The sequence below is a fragment of the Camellia sinensis genome, chromosome 5 (genome assembly GCF_055761805.1).
Source record: "Camellia sinensis isolate YWXY chromosome 5, ASM5576180v1, whole genome shotgun sequence".
NCBI lineage: Eukaryota > Viridiplantae > Streptophyta > Magnoliopsida > Ericales > Theaceae > Camellia > Camellia sinensis.
The window spans coordinates 188,980,499-189,000,375 of NC_138965.1; the positions used below are offsets into that span (position 1 = coordinate 188,980,499).

The window sequence follows — 19,877 nt, forward strand, 5'->3', positions numbered from 1 at the left end:
ACTTCTCTGCTTCCTCCTCTCTTGAACTGCGTGTCTTTTCCGATGCTGATTGGGTTGGGGATCCTATGGATCGACGCTCCACCACGGGATTCTGCTTCTTCTTAGGGGATTCTCTTCTTGCTTGGCGTAGCAAAAAACAATCCCTCACTGCCCGCTCTAGCACCGAAGCTGAATACCGAGCTCTTGCTGATACTACTCAGGAACTTCTCTGGCTTCGCTGGCTCCTTGCTGATATGGGTGTTTCTTCTTCTGATCCTACCCCTCTCTATTGTGACAATCAGAGTGCCATTCAGATTGCTCACAATGATGTTTTTCATGATCGCACCAAACATATTGAGATTGATTGTCATTTCATTCGTCAGCATGTTACCTGTGGTACTGTTCATCTTCTCCCTATTGCCTCAGTCGATCAACCCGCTGATATCTTCACTAAGGCTCATCCTCCTGGCCGCTTCAATGATCTTGTTTCCAAACTCAACTTGGTTGATGCTTTCCCTCCTTGAGTTTGTAGGGGGATGTTAGTGCATAATTGTATAATTGTTAATAGCTTTATGTTAGTGCATACTTGTATAATTGTTAATAGCTTTAATTATTAATCACTTTAGCACTTTATTCTTTATGCATTCGGTGGGCATCCAATGCACCATAATTCTCTCTATAAATATTTCCAGCTTTGGAAGGAATACATATCTTAGACACAAGGCTTGTTCCTACTGTGATCAGTAGGGAGATGAATCCTAGAAGCATCAACTCTGCACATTTTTTTAATTTTTAAAAATAATTTGATAATAAAATACCATTTTTTATTTCATTATTAATTCAAAAAGAATATGCAGTGTGCATAGAAAAACAATTATAGAAATGTACACTACAAGAAAAGTGGTCTATAACGGCGCTTCAATCAAGACGTTTTAAAAAACGTTGTGGTGTACTGATAGTCAACACGTTTTTCATGGCGTCATGCTCGCTGTATTTAACTTAATAGACACTTAAATCCCATTCTAATTACAAAAGTAACACAAAATCTCTCTCATACACTGCTCTTCTTCATCGAACTCGATCTCTCTCTCTCACAAATCGCAGATCCATAATCGAACAAAAAAGTCGATCTAATCTGATCGAAATCCGAACTCGATCTGATCTCTCTTGAATTTTGCTAGATCTATTCTTGCTCTAGCTTTTCTTCATCAAACTCAAACTCGATCTCTCTCGCAAATTGCAGATCCCAAATCGAACAAGAAAGTCTATCTAATCTGATCTCTCTCGCATTTTGTTAGATCTGCTGATTAACAAGGTTTCAAGCAAGTTGTTTGTGGTTTGTTTTTCATTATCGAGTGTTAATCGGTGTTTGATTTCATTGTAGGTGGCGATGAAATGTAGAGATCAGTTACATGAACTTGTAAAGGAAGAGATAGAGAAGAAGGATTCGAGTACGGAGGAGTGGAAGATCGCGATGGAGAGAAGCTTCAATCGCATGGACAATGAGGTGATTGCATGGAACGATAGCGTTCTGCGCACCGAGAAATATCGATCCGTTGTTGAAGGATCTGAGTGAGAAGAAGCAGAGCTTCGGGCGGAACGTGGTGTCACTGACGGTGGAGCTCAAGGAGGTCCGAAGCCGTCTCGCTTCACAGGAGCAGTCATTGGCTCTTCAAACCCTAACAAGATATGCATGTGAATTTGTATATTTGTTTATATGTTTCCATGTATATTTGTTTGCATCTGTGTGTACTTTGGAAATAAAATCATTTCATTTCACTTTTTTGTTCTTCTCTGTAAAGTGATGTTCTTTGTGGGATCTTCTCTAATTTTGTGTATTTTTGGGTTTTTTATTTTTTATTTTTTCCCTAGGCAGAGGCCAAAGCTAAGAAGATGGAGGAGGAGATGTATAGATTACAGGAGAGCTTAGAGGAGAGAAATGGGCAGCTTCAAGCATCAGCATCTACTGCTGGGATGGTATGATTTTGCTCTGTTTTCCTTTTATGCACTTGATTGCATAGCTTTCTCTTGATTTCTATTAAAGTATATATATATTTTTTGAATTTGGTTATTAATTCCATGATTGGGCTTTGGTTGATTTTGCATGAGTTTATGTGGTTGATTTGTGTGTTTCCAGCATCTTGCTGTTTGAGGCTTCAACTTGCCAGACGCATCTGATCCTCATCTTTTTGGCTTTTCTTGTTTGTTTTCTGGCTGAGTGAGAATATTATAAGAATCATGAGATTCATGATTAGATATTATTGTTTCTCTTTGTGGTTTGATTAGTTCAATAATTGTGACTTTATTTATTGGGTAAAGTTGGGAAAAGAATTGTGAGTGACTTTTATTACTATAAGCTGCTGCAGATCAATTATGAAATTGAATGTAAACACTGGGTATTTCAATTTCTATCTGCAGGTTGAGCTCTTGGTTGGTGAACCGTTTTATTATGGAAATGATAGCATGCTTCCATGGCAAAACCTGCGGTTTTGGTAAATAATACTACTTTAATTTGTATTTGTACGATGTGTCTTAATTTGAGCATCAAATAGTGTGTCCGAACTAGGAAATATTGCATTCAGTTTTATCTCAGATTGAAATGCTTAGTTTTGTAAGAATATCACTCGCCCTGATCATTTTGGATGTGTTAATGCCTGAAAATGAATTAAAGTCCTACTATAAGGTGTTGGAAGTTTACTCAACTCTTATTCTTAATTCAAAATTTTCGTCGGCAAACTTATTGAGATGTTATTCTGACTATTTCTTCATCAGTGATGCTTAAGATCTTCTTTACCAAAGGTTTTGAATATGTTCCATGCCTACTTAAATTAGGTAGATTTGGATTTCAAGTATGAGGGGTGGAATTTTTTACGAGGATACTTTTGATGTTAATGAAGAAGCATTGGCAGGTGCAAGAAACTGATGAATGCATGGGCCATAACTTATTGTTTATAAGAAGATGTAAAACATCATACATATTTTTTCATTTTTATAGTAGGGTGCTAAGTACTGAATTTTATGGCACTTATTATTTGCCATGGCTGCATGTATAGACACATTTTTTAACTTGAAAGTTTTCTGAAGTATAATTAGAGCATATCTATGTAAACTTAAGTTGAATATTACTCGGAGATTGTCCTTTCAATTCGACATAGTCGTACCGTAAATGATCTTCAAGGCATTCTCTGAGCATCAGATAGAGGGGTAGATGCACTTGCACATGTGTAAGGACTTATATAACTGTGTGGGTGAAAATCTGACCACACTACCCGTTTAGTGATCAACTGGAGAGCACAGGCAGAATAGATGGCTTCGGTAACCTGTAACAGAAAGAAAAGGCTCCGGCGGTGGTTCTTCCACCCGGGGGCACTCCGACGATCAAGTCAGTATATCTCTCAAAGATAATCAAGTACTAAACTTAATACTCAAACATAAATTGCATACCTTAGACCCACGGGGGTGCCTCTCTTTTATAATATACTCAATCCAAGTCCTACTAGAAGTATGACTTCTATGAATTTCCAATTCAGTGTTTATTTTGGACTCTTTAAGAGATAAAGATAAACTCCCTAAGAGCTTTATCTTTATCTTGATTAAGTCCCTTCTTCGTCTTAGGACTCTTGTCCCTTATCTATTTATCTCGGATTCCGATATCTTCGGAGATAACCTCGGCGACTCCGAGATCATCTCGGCTTAACTACCACGACACGTGGTACCTCGGCTGACACGTCGGCGTCACCATGCCACGTGTTGGTATTCTGAAAATATATCCCCACAATAACCATGTTCTGTAGTACATGCCACCTTAGGGGCATGTGGTGATTTACCCGCATCCCAAGAGAGCCCTTGTTTTCCCTTTTTTGTTTGGCAGTGTGTGGAGAATAAGGTAATCAATTTGTGTAATGGAAGGTACTTTTTATTTGAGAATATAATGATATTACATTTTGATATTAAATGCAATTTGAGTTCAAATCATTTCAGGGGCTCAGTGAGATATCTACAGTCATGGAGTTTGATTTCTCAAAACCCATTAGTCCTTGTTTTGGGAAAGCCCAGGTATTGAATTATCCCTGCTTTTGAATGTGCTTGTGTAAAACTGGTCCTGCACCAGGATCTGCAATATCTGAACCAGGTATCAAATGTATACTTACAAAGAAATTTTTCTAGGTTGAATTTACGGAGCCTGGGATATGCCATGGTTTTGTGCTCTGGATTGATTGGGTGATGGACATTGATAACTCCATTGCGCTTTCAACAGGACCCAGTATGTTTGAGTTTTGTGCTAGAATGAAATACTGGGAAATTGGTATCTATTTTTGCTGTTTGTCGCACATAATCATACCATCTTTATGCTTTAAAACTATTGAACTCACCTAGTTAACAAAAAGCGGGAAATTGGAACTTCCTCGTTTACAACACACTTTTGAAATAATGCATAAAACCTTCTCGGGCTTTTTCTTATCTTACATGTTTGTTCAGATAAAAGATACTGGAAGCAAGGAATTAAGCTGTTGGCCAAGCCAGTCACAGTTGGAATCCATGGATCAAGTAGAGGTAACATTTCAGCGAAAATTGAGGCGTCCTTCAACCCATCAAACGGTGAAATTGATATCAAATATGCTTTCACATAATTCTAGAGTTGCATCAGCCGAGCCTCTCTGTGTGTTCTCTCAATTGAACCTGGTGCTCAATCATTTATTCCTGCTGTATCTTTAGGTACATTAGTTACAAATTTTATGGAATCGTGTAATGACGGATTTCAGGATTCAATTTTTCCTACACTGTTCAATCTTTTCTAATGGGTTTTGGAGCACATGTTATGGACTCCTGTTTCACCACCTCACGAGTCCGTTGTGGTACGCATAGAATTGTATTCCTTACAATTATTCGGTTCCTACAGTAGTTTCTCATATTTTACTTCTATTTCCCCACCTCTTTTTTTTTTTTTTTTTTTTTTTTTTTTTTTTTTTTTCCAGCTTGTTAAGATTCATTCTCCAATGCGTTCTGATCCAAACCGTGTTGTAAAGTGGGTACCTGACTGTAGCACTATTGTTGCTGCCAGGATTGCATCAGAAAAGTTATTAAGGTAACTGATCTTCATTTTGTTTTCTTTTCCTTTCAAATTAGAGCCTTGCATAGTTTACCATTTGCTTAAACAATAACCACTCAAAGAGGTAGACAAAAATATTTGGTTTGATGTTTCTGATGATATCACTGACATCCCCTATAGCCCTATGGCTTTTGAAATATATTTTAAAATTTGAACTGTCTCGAGGTTTGGGTGTCGGGCATCATTTTCATCTATTATTTGAGAATGGGTCAATTTATATTGAAACAGTGAAACTTTTGGTTTGAATCTTATTTTAAGTGGATATCTTGTCATGTAGAGCAAAAAAAAAACGTTGATTAGGGAAGTCTATTACTAATGATTGAGAGGGTTTAGTGTTTTTGTGGTCTTTATGCTTCTCCAACATGTCATCACATAATTTTTTGGAATATGTCATTTTACTTGAACCTCAAGCTTTGCCCTCAGCCAAGCAAAGCTATGGAAACTTTAATTTGGTAAGGAAATCTGATGCTTGTAATTGGTATAATCAAAGTTTTCTTGAAATTTGTTGTACGATGATTATGTTTTTTGAGTATATATTACCATGTAATGGAAAGAAGTATGGGTAATAAAGAAAGTTCATGGTAATTTTTTAGTGTTTGATTATCTATACGTTCATTGATGAAACTGCCCTTAAAGATCTTACTATACATGTTCTTATTATGAAGGGGATTTATGTATAAGCTTTTATCTCTTTATGATTTTGATGGTATCTATTGCTTTGTTCTAGATTTTCTTCAAAAAGATTATAATTTACAACTGTTATTTATGTGTAGGTCAAAAGGATAATTTTGCGGAGGGAAAGATCTACTTCTAGATGTAAGGAATTTAACAGGGCCAAAATTGAAATTTTGTTGGAAATTTTTTATTTTTTTATTTTTTGTAAGAGCATTTAAATATTTGAGTGTGTTGATTGGTGAATTTCAGATTTTTTTTTTGTTTTTTTTAAAGATTGGTTGAATCTTATAACTTAAATATGCTTTTGTGAACATGTACAGTTTAATTGTTCTTTGATATTGAATTTGATGGTTTTATCGACATTTATTTTTATTTTTTGTTAGGATGTGTTTTGTGAATAGAATGAGCATATTTTATATTAATTAAATTATGAAATAAAGTAAAAAGGTGGCGTTTTTGTTCAAAACGCCACTATATCCTGTGACGTCATCAGTCATATTGGAGAAAATTATTTAAGCAGATTTAATAGTATACCGGCGTTTATGAAAACGTCACTAAAAATTCAGCGACGTTTATTAAACGCCTCATACCTATAGCGACGGCTGTATCATCGACGTAACATAAAAACGCCGGTATAATATTTTGGTGGCGCTTTTTCCACTTATAGAGGCGTTTTTGAAACGCCGGTAAAAACAGTTTTTCCTGTAGTGTGTAGGATGAAAAATTAATGTTGGCCCAAACTCAGTCGAGGTGTTACTGTTTTTTTTTATATTTTAAATACTATTATTGATTATGTAATAGTTGAAAGAGATAAAGAGATGACATATCCATATGATGATTTTTCAAAAAATAAAAAATAAATATGAACGAAGTAACTATATGATCACATGTCACTGGATGAACGTACTAAAATTCTAAACTCACCTAATAATTTTTGAATTGCATCCCTTTAATAAAATTCTAGACTCACCTCTAATTTTTGAATTGCATCACTTACTTTAATAAATGAGAAAGATAGTCAACAAGTTGTATATAATCAACAAATAGCTCCTCTAAACTTACTACTTGTAATTATCCATGATATGAGGAATCCTTTTTGGCGTTCTGCTATAAACTTTATAAACTTCATCATATTATATGATATATATTTCAATATAATTGTGAAGGGGGGAGAGAGAGAGAGAGAGAGAGAGAGAGAGACCGGCTTTAATCTTCTCCAAAGCCTCAATCATGGCCTTTTTCTGGAGCTTTCGAAACCACTGTACCATTCAAGAAACCAAAGTTAATAATTCAGAATTGAATTCTTTCCATCAAACCATACATAAAAAGCTTGGAGAATCATTCAAATTTTACATAAAAATCTTAGTCAATTTTACCTTTTCAAGAGAATGAATCCCATGTTCAATATGAACAGAAATGATCACAAAAACTGCAGAAACAAGTGCAACAGCCCATGTTGGTGTCTCCCTCAGCGACCGAACTCCATTAGCCCCCGCTACCATGGCAGAACTTTGCTGCCAAAAACACAAAAAATGCTTCGAGAAACAAGTGCATGAACATTGTTTTTGGGGAGATTTATAACATATTGTATGTGTGTATCCACAATCAGGGCATTATAATTTTCATTTTATAGCAATCTTCGGAAGCAATTTCAAGTCACAAAATTTCATACCTGAAGATTTAAGTTGAGGGTGTCGAGTACAGGGTTCACAATTCAGGTCCGGATTAGATCCAAACTCCTCATGCCATCATCTTAGTCTAAACAATACCAGAGATATCTCAATTCTCTTAATGAGGCACAAATATGCTACATCAAGACAATGAAAATGGGAATTAGAGTCAACATTTGAAAGAGAACTCGAGCATAAAGGTTAATCACTAATCTGAGGCACAATGAATGGCCATAGACTAAACAGTGGACCCATACAAAGCAAGAGAAACAACACCTTTAACAAAATTATCAAGTTTAAATGTATGGAGCCATCTTCATAAAATCATTGACCAGAGATATGTGTTATAAAACGAATCAAAGCAATCGACCTCATCTCATGTTTATCCATCAGAGATATGTGTTATAGAGATGCAAGATATGAGTATGAATGTATAAACTTTTCAACCAAAAAAAAAAAAAAAAAAAAAACAAAAACAAAAACAAAAAGAAATGGCTAAACGAATTGAAACTCACAAAATGGAGAACAAAACTTCAAAATCTGCAATCCAAGTGGTGGCCTTCAAATCATCGCCAGATCTGAAATCGAGAGAGAGAGTTTTCGAAATCGAGACAGAGAGCGTGTTTGAAATCAAGCGAGAGAGTAGACTGAGAACAAATATGAAGGAGTAGACTGAGAACTTTAATCGCTCAGATTCAAATCTTCAAATCTTCAAATCTTCGACAATCAATAGCAAATCGCAAATCCGGAGTGAGAAATAGAGAGAAGTCGCAAATCACAAATCAATTTTGCTCAGAATGAATTTGAGTACTACAGCACTATCGCAAATCGCAAATAAATTTTGCTCAGAATGAATTCGAGCTCGATAGATAGAGAGAGAGAGTGAGAGAGAGATGGGGGGGTTGGAGAAATCGCAGCTTTAGGGCTTTAGGATGTGGGTAACGGCGTTAGCCAATTAACACGCGAAGATGATGTTTAAAAGAAATCTAATATAGCGTTTTAAAAATGTTGTTTTAATTGAAAAATAGTGGCGTTTTTATAAACGTCGCAAATAATACGTTGCTATAACCCCTTTTTCCTGTAGTGAACCCAGCTCTATTAAATTAAATAACATAGAAAGTAAACAAATGGATCATTGTTACAACTTTTAATGTTGATTTCATTGCACACGTTTGTTGAAATACATAAGTCATCTCTGTCAATTGAGTATGCTTTATTCCCATTTTCGTTTTCTTTGTTTTATGTTTGAGAAATAAAAATAAAAATCTTATACTTCAAATATTTCACCTCATTTTAGATGGGGTAACGCGATACTTGTAATTGTATTGGATGTGTTGTTAGATTCAAGGTTTTAGATAGTTTTTTCTTTTAATTGGAACCGTATTTTAGACAGGGTCATTTGAGCCCACTCCAAAAGCGTAAACTCAATAATCAAGTGGTACTCTAAAACTAAGATAATTGATGCCTCTTTATTAATAATTTTAAAATGACCATATATTCATCATACTTTCTTCTAACTTACATCAAAAGTCTAATTTCATATTCTTCAACTGTGTCTTGTTTTTTAATTATTTAGTTATTTTTATTGTTTATCTGCTCAGATAAACGGACAAGTTGCATATAATTTAATTTCATAATTTTAGAACCGCACTAAAATTTGTCACAAATTAAACAAAACATTTAAAATTATTTGAAATTATGATATTGACTTCTTATATATATTTCACAAATCTCTTGAAAACCCAATCAAAGTTGAGACAAACATAAACTACTAGCTTTAGAAACCAAGACAGATGAATTTGAAAGACTGCAAAACCAAGTCAAATTTGTCACAAATTAAACAAAACATTTAAAATAATTTCAAATGATTGAAAGTGGCCTGCAATTGTGTCAATATATGCCTCAATTCTTTTGCATATCCCAGTTTTCCTAAACCAAGTCCTCCCAAAGGGGCCGGCATTGCTTTCTCAAACTCGAAACTTTTTTCTTCCATCGGAATCAATTCCCTCATCATCATCACCACCTTCTCAGCAGAGTCAGTGTCATATCCAGATTGGCAATACGAATTGTGCATGCCTAAAAACTGCGTACTGGTCCAAACATAAACTACCCATTTTATGTCACTGACAACGAAACAGATTTCTGTGGCTATCCAGGCTTCAAAGTTTCCTGTGAAGCAAAGAAGCCCGTTTACTGGACCTCTCTCAGCGATTACTTCATCGAAGACATCTTTTACCAAAACAACTCGTTTCACCTAGTCAACGTCGAGGTGATAAATTCTAGGTGCCCTGCCCCTCTTCACGATTTTGCCTTTGATAGCTCTCCTTTCCAATTCGGCCCCAACTTTGCTGATCTTTACTTGTTCTACAACTGCTCAAACTTGTTTCCTTCCAATTACTCACAGTATCCAATTACTTGTGCTTCCAATGCCACCCAAAACTCTTTCGCTTACTTAGACACCGGGACAGATGGCTTTAACTGCAGTCAATTTCCTTGTGAGTTATCGGTTCATGCCCCGGTTGAGATAGAGGGAGGTCAGCAGAATCAAGTAGTGGAAACTATGGACTATGCAGAGTTGCTGAGAATTGGATTTACATTGGAATGGATGGGGATTAGTTGCGCCGCCGAGTGTGAAAACAGTGGTGGCCATTGTGGGTTCAACAACAGCAATAGTGTATGCTTTTGCAATGATCGATGGCAAACGTTGCAATAATGGTAAACACTACAGTTGCAGTTCTATCAAATATATATTTTTTCGTGTGTGGCTGATTTGTGTCTGTAGTTTGTAGTAGCTTTGTTGTTGAAGAACCATTTTAGCACAAAGTACATACTGTCATTTTTTACTTTTTGCTTAGTCCGCAAAATAGTACTAGAAAAAGAAGAAAGACAAAAAGAAAGGAAAAAATGAGCTGAGTTGAAGAATATTGGGACATTTTTAGCTGAATCAGTTGCATCTTTTATTGGTAGCAATTACTGTCTAAAGACTCGTTTAAAAAAATCACTGTCTAAAGACTAAGCCATATAGGGAGCAGGATATGGCAGCAATTCTAGTTTAAGAGACCTTTTTATATAGGGCTTGAAAATGAAGCAAAACAAATTACCTAAGCGCTACTTGTGTATTCGGTATACTTGAGATCGGCATATTGGGTAAAAAGCTAAGTTTGAGTATGATGTAACATGTATGATTATACAATTCTTAGATCAAATGGATAGGTTTGTGACAAATAAGGCAAAATGTATTAGTAGAAATCAAAAGGCCCCGACTCGTGAGAAATTTGATGAGTTGATGAAAAATGTCATTTTGATCAAGATCCATGGTTGGTCCGTAGTGGATTTTGGCAAATTCCATCGTTTAGTTTGTCAATTTCAAGATTTTGTTATTTTTAAAAAAAATTGTGACTCTAATATTCCTACCATAGAATTCAAAACATGATTCCCTCGAATCTGCCATTATTATAGCAACATATATTAGCTGTTATTTTATTTTATTTTATTTTAATATTTCTATTTTTTTTGTAATTTTTATTATATTTTCTTATTTTTGTATTGTTCATTATGAAATTGTCTATTCCAGTTGTTTCCTAATACGTTGTTAGGTTTGCTTTTACTTATAAATAATCATTGCAAAGCCTTAAGGAAAAACAAATAAATATAATTTCAAGTTTTATACTTTTTTCCAATCTTAAGTATACTTTTGAGAATTAACTATTGTTAAGTTTTTATGTCGGTGTTTCTTGTGAATAATTGATTTTAAAGAAGAATCTTATGTCCAGCATTGAGTTTTCAATCAATAAAATTTAAGATTTGTTATTATCTCACGTTTTCATTATGGCCCAATTTGGTAGAATTATGGGAAAGTGATTATAGACTGTACCTTAATAGATTATAACTTACAGCTGTGAACATAAGTTGGTAACCTGTTTGGTGCAGTTGTGGAATTATGGATTTAAGTAGCAGAGTAGTATTTGGTAAATAAGCTGTAAAATAGGTTTTTGCTATATAATTGTCATTTTTGCCCTTATAAGATATAAAATTTGTGATTTCATTTATAATACATTTTTTTTTCTTTTTTCTTTTTTCATTTTACTTTATTTCCTTTTCTTTTTCTCCTTATTTTCTTTTTTTTAAAATTTTTTTTCTTCTCTTATTTCTTTGTTAATTTTGTTTAATTTATTAATTCATTAAAATTAATATTCATGTTCTAATTTATATTAATGTTGTGATTTCATTACATATTATTTTTTATATATTCATTTTAATTATTTATATCTATATTTCTTTTCTTTATTATTATTATTAATTGTGATTTTAGTATAAAAATTATCAATTTGCTCATCAATTATTAAAATTAGTATCAATTATTATTATTATTATTATTATTATTATTATTATTATTATTATTATTATTATTATTATTATTATTATTAATTTGTTCATCAATTATTAAAATTAGTATCAATTTGTTCATCAATTATTATTATTATTTTTCATATTATTATTATTATTATTATTATTATTATTATTATTATTTATTATTATTATTCATTTTAATTATTTTTGTTCATTACATATATTCATTTTAATTATTAGCATCAATTAAAATGAATAATAATAATAATGGAGCGTTGGAGATGGAGTGCCGGAGATGAGTCCCAGGTCTTGAGATCGTCCTCGACGGATCAATCTTGGGTCTTGGAGATCTGGACATGCTTTTTGCAGTACTCGATGACCTTAGTGGGGATCTTGCTGGTGACGTTGGGGAGAGGACTGACGCTGTGGGCGCAATCGTCCTTGATCATGTGCTTGATCGTCTGCGATTCCAGCGCCACCGACTCCTTCACTTCGAACGCCTCTCCGTTGGAGCTCTTCAGCATGATCTTCTTCGACGAAGACATCTCATTTCCTCAAACCAAGCCCTATCTTTGCTTCGACTCAGCCTTGTGAACCACAACGAAGAGAGAGAAGAGATAGCAAAAAGAGAGAACTCTTTTTCGCTCTCGCCGAAAATCGCCTCTCCTCTCTCTCTCAAGTGAACAGTGATTGAATATGGGATTTATATAGTTGGGTTTTTCGTAATAGTTGAGATTGACGAGGGGCGTTTAAGTAATTTTGCCCCTCAATTTTAGCTTCCCGCTTAAGCTGTTTTGGAAAAGCACCCCAAAGGCCACCCAGTAAAAAATCACTTTTTGGCTTAATTTAAGCTACAAAAAGTGGTTTTAAGCTCTACCAAACAAACCAAAATAGCTCAAAATAATCTAAAACTTGAGTTAAGCTAAAGTAAGCTCTACCAAACAGGCCCTACGTTAGAATATATTTTTAAATTCGTTAATTTTTCATATTTTACTTGAATTCGAGTCAATAAACTTATATACACTATAAATATATATATAAAAAAATCTATTGAAGATTGGTTTTATTAAAACTTGTTTGATACCAACTTGAAAAATAAGAAGGCACAATTTGGCCATATCAATTTAGAAAGTGTTTTTATATAATTTGGTTAACACGATTTTAAAAGACTTGTTAGTTAGTGTATGTGTAGAAAAAAAAATTTGTTAAAATTTAAGGAAGTTTTTTTGATAAATTCACTTTCTTAGAGTTTTATTCCATCCGACCCATATTCTTTTTGACTATTCCATTGGTCCTATTTGAGATAAGAAGACCAAAATACCCTTTTCATTTAGTTATGTTCCATTTAGTTCACATTATTTTCTTATGTTTCAATAAGTCCTATGGGTGACATAATTATCAAAATACCCCTAATGTGAATGTTTACACCGTTAATGTGAATGTTCATATCATCACTGTGTAGGGGCCCGGCCCATGTCGATCCTCGTGGGTGCCCGGAACAATTCGAGTTGGGCCGGGGCGGGCCCGGCCCATTGACAATGTGAATATTCACATTAACATGTTAACATTCACATTAATAGGAGTGTAAAATTGGCCCGCGTCCCGTGGCGGTGCGAAACTCGCCCGCGGCCCATGGGCGGCACGGGGCGGGCCCAGTCCGGCCCGTTGACAATGTGAATATTCACATTGACATGTTAACATTCACATTGATAAGAGTATAAAATTGACCCGCAGCCCATGGGCGGCCAAAAGCCCGCCCGCGGCCCGGGGCAGGCCTGGCACGGCCTGTTGACAATGTGAATATTCATATTGACATGTTAACATTCACATTGATAGGAGTGTAAAATTAGTCCATGCCTCGTGGCTGCCCGAAACCCGTCCACGGCCCGTGGGTGGGCCCGGCCCGGCTTGTTGACAATGTAAATATTCACATTGACATGTTAACATTCACATTGATAAGAGTATAAAATTGGCCAGTAGCCCAGGGCTGGCCTGACCTGGCCCGACCCGTTGACAATGTGAATATTCACATTGACATGTTAACATTCACATTGATAGGAGTGTAAAATTAGTGTATGCCTCGTCGCTGCCCGAAACCCGCCTACGGCCCGTGGGCGGCCCAGGGCGAGCCTGGCCATTTTTTTTTAATTCTTTTTAATTTTTCTACCAAAATTTTATTATTTTTCACAAAAAAAGACACTAGGCCTCGGCGCAAGCCGGGCCTCAGACCGAGCTTTGAATGGGCCTTAACGGGGCTGATGGGCCGGGCCGGGCTTCAAAGTGATGGCCCAAGCCCTAGCCTAGGGTCTCGGACTAGGCTCGAGCCTGGGTCCAAGCGAGCCTTTCTCAGGCCGGGTTAGGCCGGCCCACGGGCCAAAAAATTAGGCCCAGGCCCTAGCCTTGGCACAAGGGTATTCGGGCTTTGGATGGGCCGATGGATCGAGCCTCGGGTCGGGCCGGTGGGCTTGGGCCTAGCCTCGAGCTTAGGTCAGGCTTAGGCGGGCCTGGCCATTTTTTTTAATTCTTTTTAATTTTTTCTTCCAAAATTTTATTATTTTCCACAAAAAAATACATTGCGCCTCGGGCGGGCTGGGCCTCGGATCGAGCCTTGAATGGGCCTTAAGCGGGCCGATGGGCCGGGCTGGGCTTCAAAGTGATAACCTAGGCCCTAACCTAGGGTCTCGGACATTCTCGGGCCGGGACTCAAATGAGCTTGCCCCGGGCCGTGGGCGGGCTTCGGGCAGCCCACAGGCCGCGGACCAATTCTACATTCCTATTAATGTTCATTTTAACATGTCAATGTGAATATTCACATTGTCAACGGGCCGGGCCGGGCCTACCCCGGGCTGCAGGCAAGCTTCGGGCAGCGGGCAAATTTTACACTCCTATCAATGTTAATGTTAACATGTTAATATGAATATTCACATTGTCACGGGGGTCGGGCCAAGCCCGCCTCGGGCTGCGTTCGGGCTTCGGGCCAATTTTACACTCTTATCAATGTGAATATTAACACGTCAATGTGAATATTCACATTGTCAACGGGCCGGGTCGGGCCCGCCCTGGGCCACTGGCCAATTTTATACTCTTATCAATGTGAATGTTAACATGTCAATGTGAATATTTACATTGTCAACAGGCCGGGTCGGGCCCGTCCCGGGCTGCCCACGGGCTGTGGGCGAGTTTTGGCAACCACGAGGCGCAGACTAATTTTACACTCATATCAATGTGAATGTTAACATGTCAATGTGAATATTCGCATTGTTAACAGGCCGGGCCGTGGACGGGTTTCGGGCAGCCACGGGGTGCGATCTAATTTTACACTCCTATCAATGTGAATGTTAACATATCAATATGAATATTCACATTGTCAACGGGCCGGGCCCGCCCCGGACCGCGGGCGGGCTTTTGGCCGCCCATGGGCCGCGAGCCAATTTTATACTCTTATCAATGTGAACGTTAACATGTCAATGTGAATATTCACATTGTCAACGGGTCGGACCGGGCTCGCCCCGAGCCGCCCATGGGCCGCGGACGGGTTTCGCGCCGCCACGGGACGCGGGCCAATTTTTCACTCCTATTAATGTGAATGTTAACATGTCAATGCGAATATTCACATTGTCAACGGGCCGGGCTCGCCCTGGCTCGCGGGCGGGTTTCTGGCCGCCCACAGGCCAATTTTACATTCTTACCAATGTAAATTTTAAAATATGAATGTTCACATCGTAAAATTGCTAACCATTCAAAAAATATTTGTAAGGGTATCAAAATTAAATATAAGGGTATAAGTGTTCAAGAAAATAGTGTAAATAAAAAAAAATGACTTTATGGAATAAAACTATACATACATGGGACTAAGGGTGCGTTTGTTTAGACGGACTGGGTAAGGGGGGATTGTAATCTATCGGACTGTTAGTCCCGGGATACATTGTCCTCAGATTATTTGGTTGGACTGAATTTGTATCCTATGTTTGTTTAGTCATGGGATTAGATGTTGGATTGGACTATTTTTAATGAATCCAATGTTTGGTTTGACGGTCTGGATAAGGATAAATGTTCAAAAGACTATTTTATCCTTGTAATTTATAATTTTTATTTAATATATAATTTTAAATTTGTAATCTATAATTTATATTTTAACAACACTAAAAAAATTTAATTTATAAGGCCATAATTTTTAATTTATTATTTTCAATTAAATTTAATTTATAATTTATAATTTATATTTTTTATTTAATATATAATTTTAAATTAACGACAATAAAAAAATAATTTTATTTAATATATAAATTAAATTTTCAACAACACTAAAAAAATTTAATTTATAAGGCCATAATTTATAATTTATTATTTTTAAATAAATTTAATTTATAATTTATAATTTTTATTTAATATATAATTTTAAATTAACAACACTAAAAAAATAATTTTAGAGAAATATGCAAATTTAATTTTTTAACAACACTAAAAAAAATTAATTTATAAGGCCATAATTTTTAATTTATTATTTTTATATGGAACTTTTTTGATAAATCCATTTTCCAAGAGCTTTATTCCATCCAACCCATATTCTTTTTGACTATTCCATTAGGTCCAATTTGATATAAGAAGACCAAAATACCCTTTTCATCTACTTATGTTCTATTTAGTTCACATTATTCTCTTATGTTTCAATAAGTCCTATCGGTGACATAATTACCAAAATACCCTTAATGTGAATGTTTACACCGTCAATATAAATGTTTATATCATCAATGTGTAGGGGCCCGGCACATGTCGATCCTCGTGGGTGTTCGGAAAAATTCAAGTCGGGCCGAGCCGGCCCACAAGCCAAAAAAATAGGCCCGACCCGGCCCGTTGATAATATGAATATTCACATTGACAAGTTAACATTCACATTGATAAGAGTGTAAAATTGGCCTGCGGCCCGTGGGCGGCCCGAAACCAGCCCGTCACCCGGGGCGGGTCCGGGCCGGCCCGTTCACAATATGAATATTTACATTGACATATTAACATTAACATTAACATTAACATTAACATTGACAAGAGTGTAAAATTGGCCTATGACCCGTGGGCAGCCCGAAGCCCGGGCCCGACCCGGCCCGTTGACAATGTGAATATTCACATTGACATGTTAACATTCACATTGATAGGAGTGTAAAATTAGCCCGCGGCCTGTGGCCGGCCCGAAACCCGCCTGCGGCTCGTGGGCTGCCCTGGGCGGGCCCGGCCCGACTCGTTGATAATGCAAATATTCACATTGACATGTTAACATTCACATTGATAAGAGTATAAAATTAGCCCGCGCCCCGTGGCTGCCCGAAACTAGCCCACAGCTCGTGGGCGGCCCGGGGTGGGCCCGACCTGGCCTGTTAACAATGTGAATATTCACATTGACATATTAACATTCACATTAATAAGAGTGTAAAATTGACTCGCGTCCCGTGGGCGGCCCGGGGCGAGCCCGGTCCGGCCCGTTGACAATGTGAATATTCACATTGACATATTAATATTTACATTGATAGGAGTGTAAAATTGGCCCGTGGCCCGTGGGCAGGCCCGGCCCGGCTCGTTGACAATGTGAATATTCACATTGACATATTAACATTAACATTGATAAGAGTGTAAAATTAGCCCGTGACCCGTGGGCAGCCCGAAGCCCGGCCCCGGGCCGACGTGGGCCCGGCCCGTTGACAACGTGAATATTCACATTGACATGTTAATATTCACATTGATAAGAGTGTAACATTAGCCCGTGTCCCGTGGCTGCTCGAAACAAGCCCACGGCTCGTGGGCGGCCCGAGGCGGGTCCGGCCCGGCCTGTTGACAATGTGAATATTTACATTGACATGTTAACATTCACATTGATAAGAGTGTAAAATTGACTCGCGTCCCATGGGCGGCCCGAAGTGGCCCGGACAAACCCGGGCCACCCCGGGCCGCCCACGAGCTTCGGGCAGCGGACAAGTTTTACACTCCTATCAATGTTAATGTTAACATGTCAATGTGAATATTCACATTGTCACGGGTCGGGCCAAGCCCGCCTCGGGCTGCGATCGGGCATTGGGCCGTCCACGGGCTGCGGGCCAGTTTTACACTCCTATCAATGTGAATGTTAACATGTCAATGTGAATATTTACATTGCCAACGGGCCGGGCCTGTCCTGGCCCGAGGACGGGCTTCGGGCTGCCCACGGGTCATGGGCCAATTGTACACTCTTATCAATGTGAATGTTAACATGTCAATGCGAATATTCACACTGTCAACAGGCCGGGTCGGGCCCGCCCCGGGCCGCCCACGGGCCGTGGACGGGTTTCGGACAGCCACGGGGCGCAGACTAATTTTACACTCCTATCAATGTGCATGTTAACATGTCAATGTGAATATTCACATTGTCACGGGTCGGGCTAAGCCCGCCTCGGACTGCAGTCGTGCTTCGGGCCGCCCACGGGCTGCGGGCCAATTTTACACTCTTATCAATGTGAATGTTAACATGTCAATGTGAATATTCACATTGTCAACGGGCCGGGCCGGGCCGGGCCTGCCCCGTGCAGTGGGTGGGCTTTTGGCCGTCCATGGGTCGCGGGCCAATTTTATACTCTTATCAATGTGAATATTAACATGTCAATGTGAATATTCACATTGTCAACGGCCGAACCGGGTCCGCTCCGGGCTGCCCATGGGCAGCGGGCGGGCTTCGCGCCGCCATGGGACCGGAGCCAATTTTACACTCCTATTAATTTGAATGTTAATATGTCAATGTGAATATTCACATTGTCAACGGGCCGGGCCGGGCCGAGTCGGGCCCGCCCTGGGCTGCTGTCTAGTTTTATACTTTTATCAATGTGAATGTTAACATATCAATGTGAACATTCACATTGTCAACAGGCCGGGCCGGGCCCGCCCACGTGCCGTGGGCGGGTTTCGGGTAGCTACGAGGCGCGGGCTAATTTTACACTCCTATCAATGTGAATGTTAACATGTCAATGTGAATATTCACATTGTCAACGGGCCGTGCCGGGCCCGCCTTGGGCTACGGACGGGCTTTTGGCCGCCCATGGGCCGCATCCCAATTTTATACTCTTATCAATGTGAATGTTAACATGTTAATGTGAATATTTACATTGTCAACGGGCCGGACCGGGCCCGCCCCGGGCCGCCCATGAGCCGCGGGCGGGTTTCGCGCCACCACGGGATGGGGGCCAATTTTACACTCCGATTAATGTGAATTTTAATATGTCAATGTGAATATTCACATTGTCAACGGGTCGGGCTCGCCCCGGCTCGCGGGCGGGTTTCGGGCCGCCCACGGGCCAATTTATATTCTTACAAATGTGAATTTTAAAATATGAATGTTCACATAATTAAATTGCTAATCGTTGAAAAAATATTTATAAGGGTTTCAAAATTAAATATAAGGGCATAAGTGTCCAAAAAAATAGTGTAAATCAAGAAAATAGACTTTATGGAATAAAACTATACATACATGAGACTAAATGGGTTAAAAAATTCGTTCATGAACTTCTTGGGTTAAAACACTTCTAAATTGGACTTATCAATAAAAATCTCTTAAATTTAATTTATAATTTATAATTTAATTTTTTTATTTAATATATAATTTTAAATTAACAACACTAAAAAAATAATTTATAAATGTTCAAAAGACTATTTTACCCTTTCTAATTGTTTATTAAGTAATAACATGGAGGGTAAAATGGACATTTCACCAAATAATCCCATGAGATACCAATCCCATGGTTTCTATCCCACACCCCCCATGGAATATAATAGTCCCATATTTGTGGGACTAATAGTCCGACGTAAAATTTTGCAAACAAACAATGGACTATTAGTCCGGTGGGACTAATAGTCCAATCCCACACCCTTATCCCTCAAAACAAACATGTTCAAATGAGTTGAAAAATTCATTCATGGACTTTTTAGCTTAAAATATTTTTAAATGAGATTTATCAATAATTTTCTCAAAATTTAAATATAAGAACTAAATTGAATTAGACATAAAAAGATAAGACCACAAAAATAAAATTCAAGTCAAATTGTGAAGGTAAAATTTGTACAAAAATAATTCCGGTACA

At 37.8% G+C, this 19,877-nt stretch overlaps 1 protein-coding gene and 1 long non-coding RNA gene across 2 annotated transcripts; one reads left to right on the forward strand and one right to left on the reverse strand.

The window, feature by feature from the left end:
* The first annotated feature begins 914 nt into the window (after positions 1–914).
* On the forward strand, positions 915–4,248 carry LOC114298523 (uncharacterized). Its single transcript, XM_028243112.2, has 4 exons — positions 915–1,956; positions 2,398–2,471; positions 3,961–4,035; positions 4,147–4,248. The coding sequence occupies exons 1-4, from the start codon at positions 1,873–1,875 to the stop codon at positions 4,202–4,204; spliced, it is 291 nt and encodes a 96-aa protein (XP_028098913.2). The 5' UTR covers positions 915–1,872; the 3' UTR covers positions 4,205–4,248.
* Positions 4,249–7,146: 2,898 nt separating this feature from the next.
* LOC145790303 (uncharacterized) lies at positions 7,147–8,322 on the reverse strand. Its single transcript, XR_014328985.1, has 3 exons — positions 7,950–8,322; positions 7,437–7,571; positions 7,147–7,278 (listed from the first exon to the last, which is right to left on the reverse strand). It is a non-coding gene; the product is annotated as an uncharacterized LOC145790303 (long non-coding RNA).
* Positions 8,323–19,877: the final 11,555 nt, after the last annotated feature.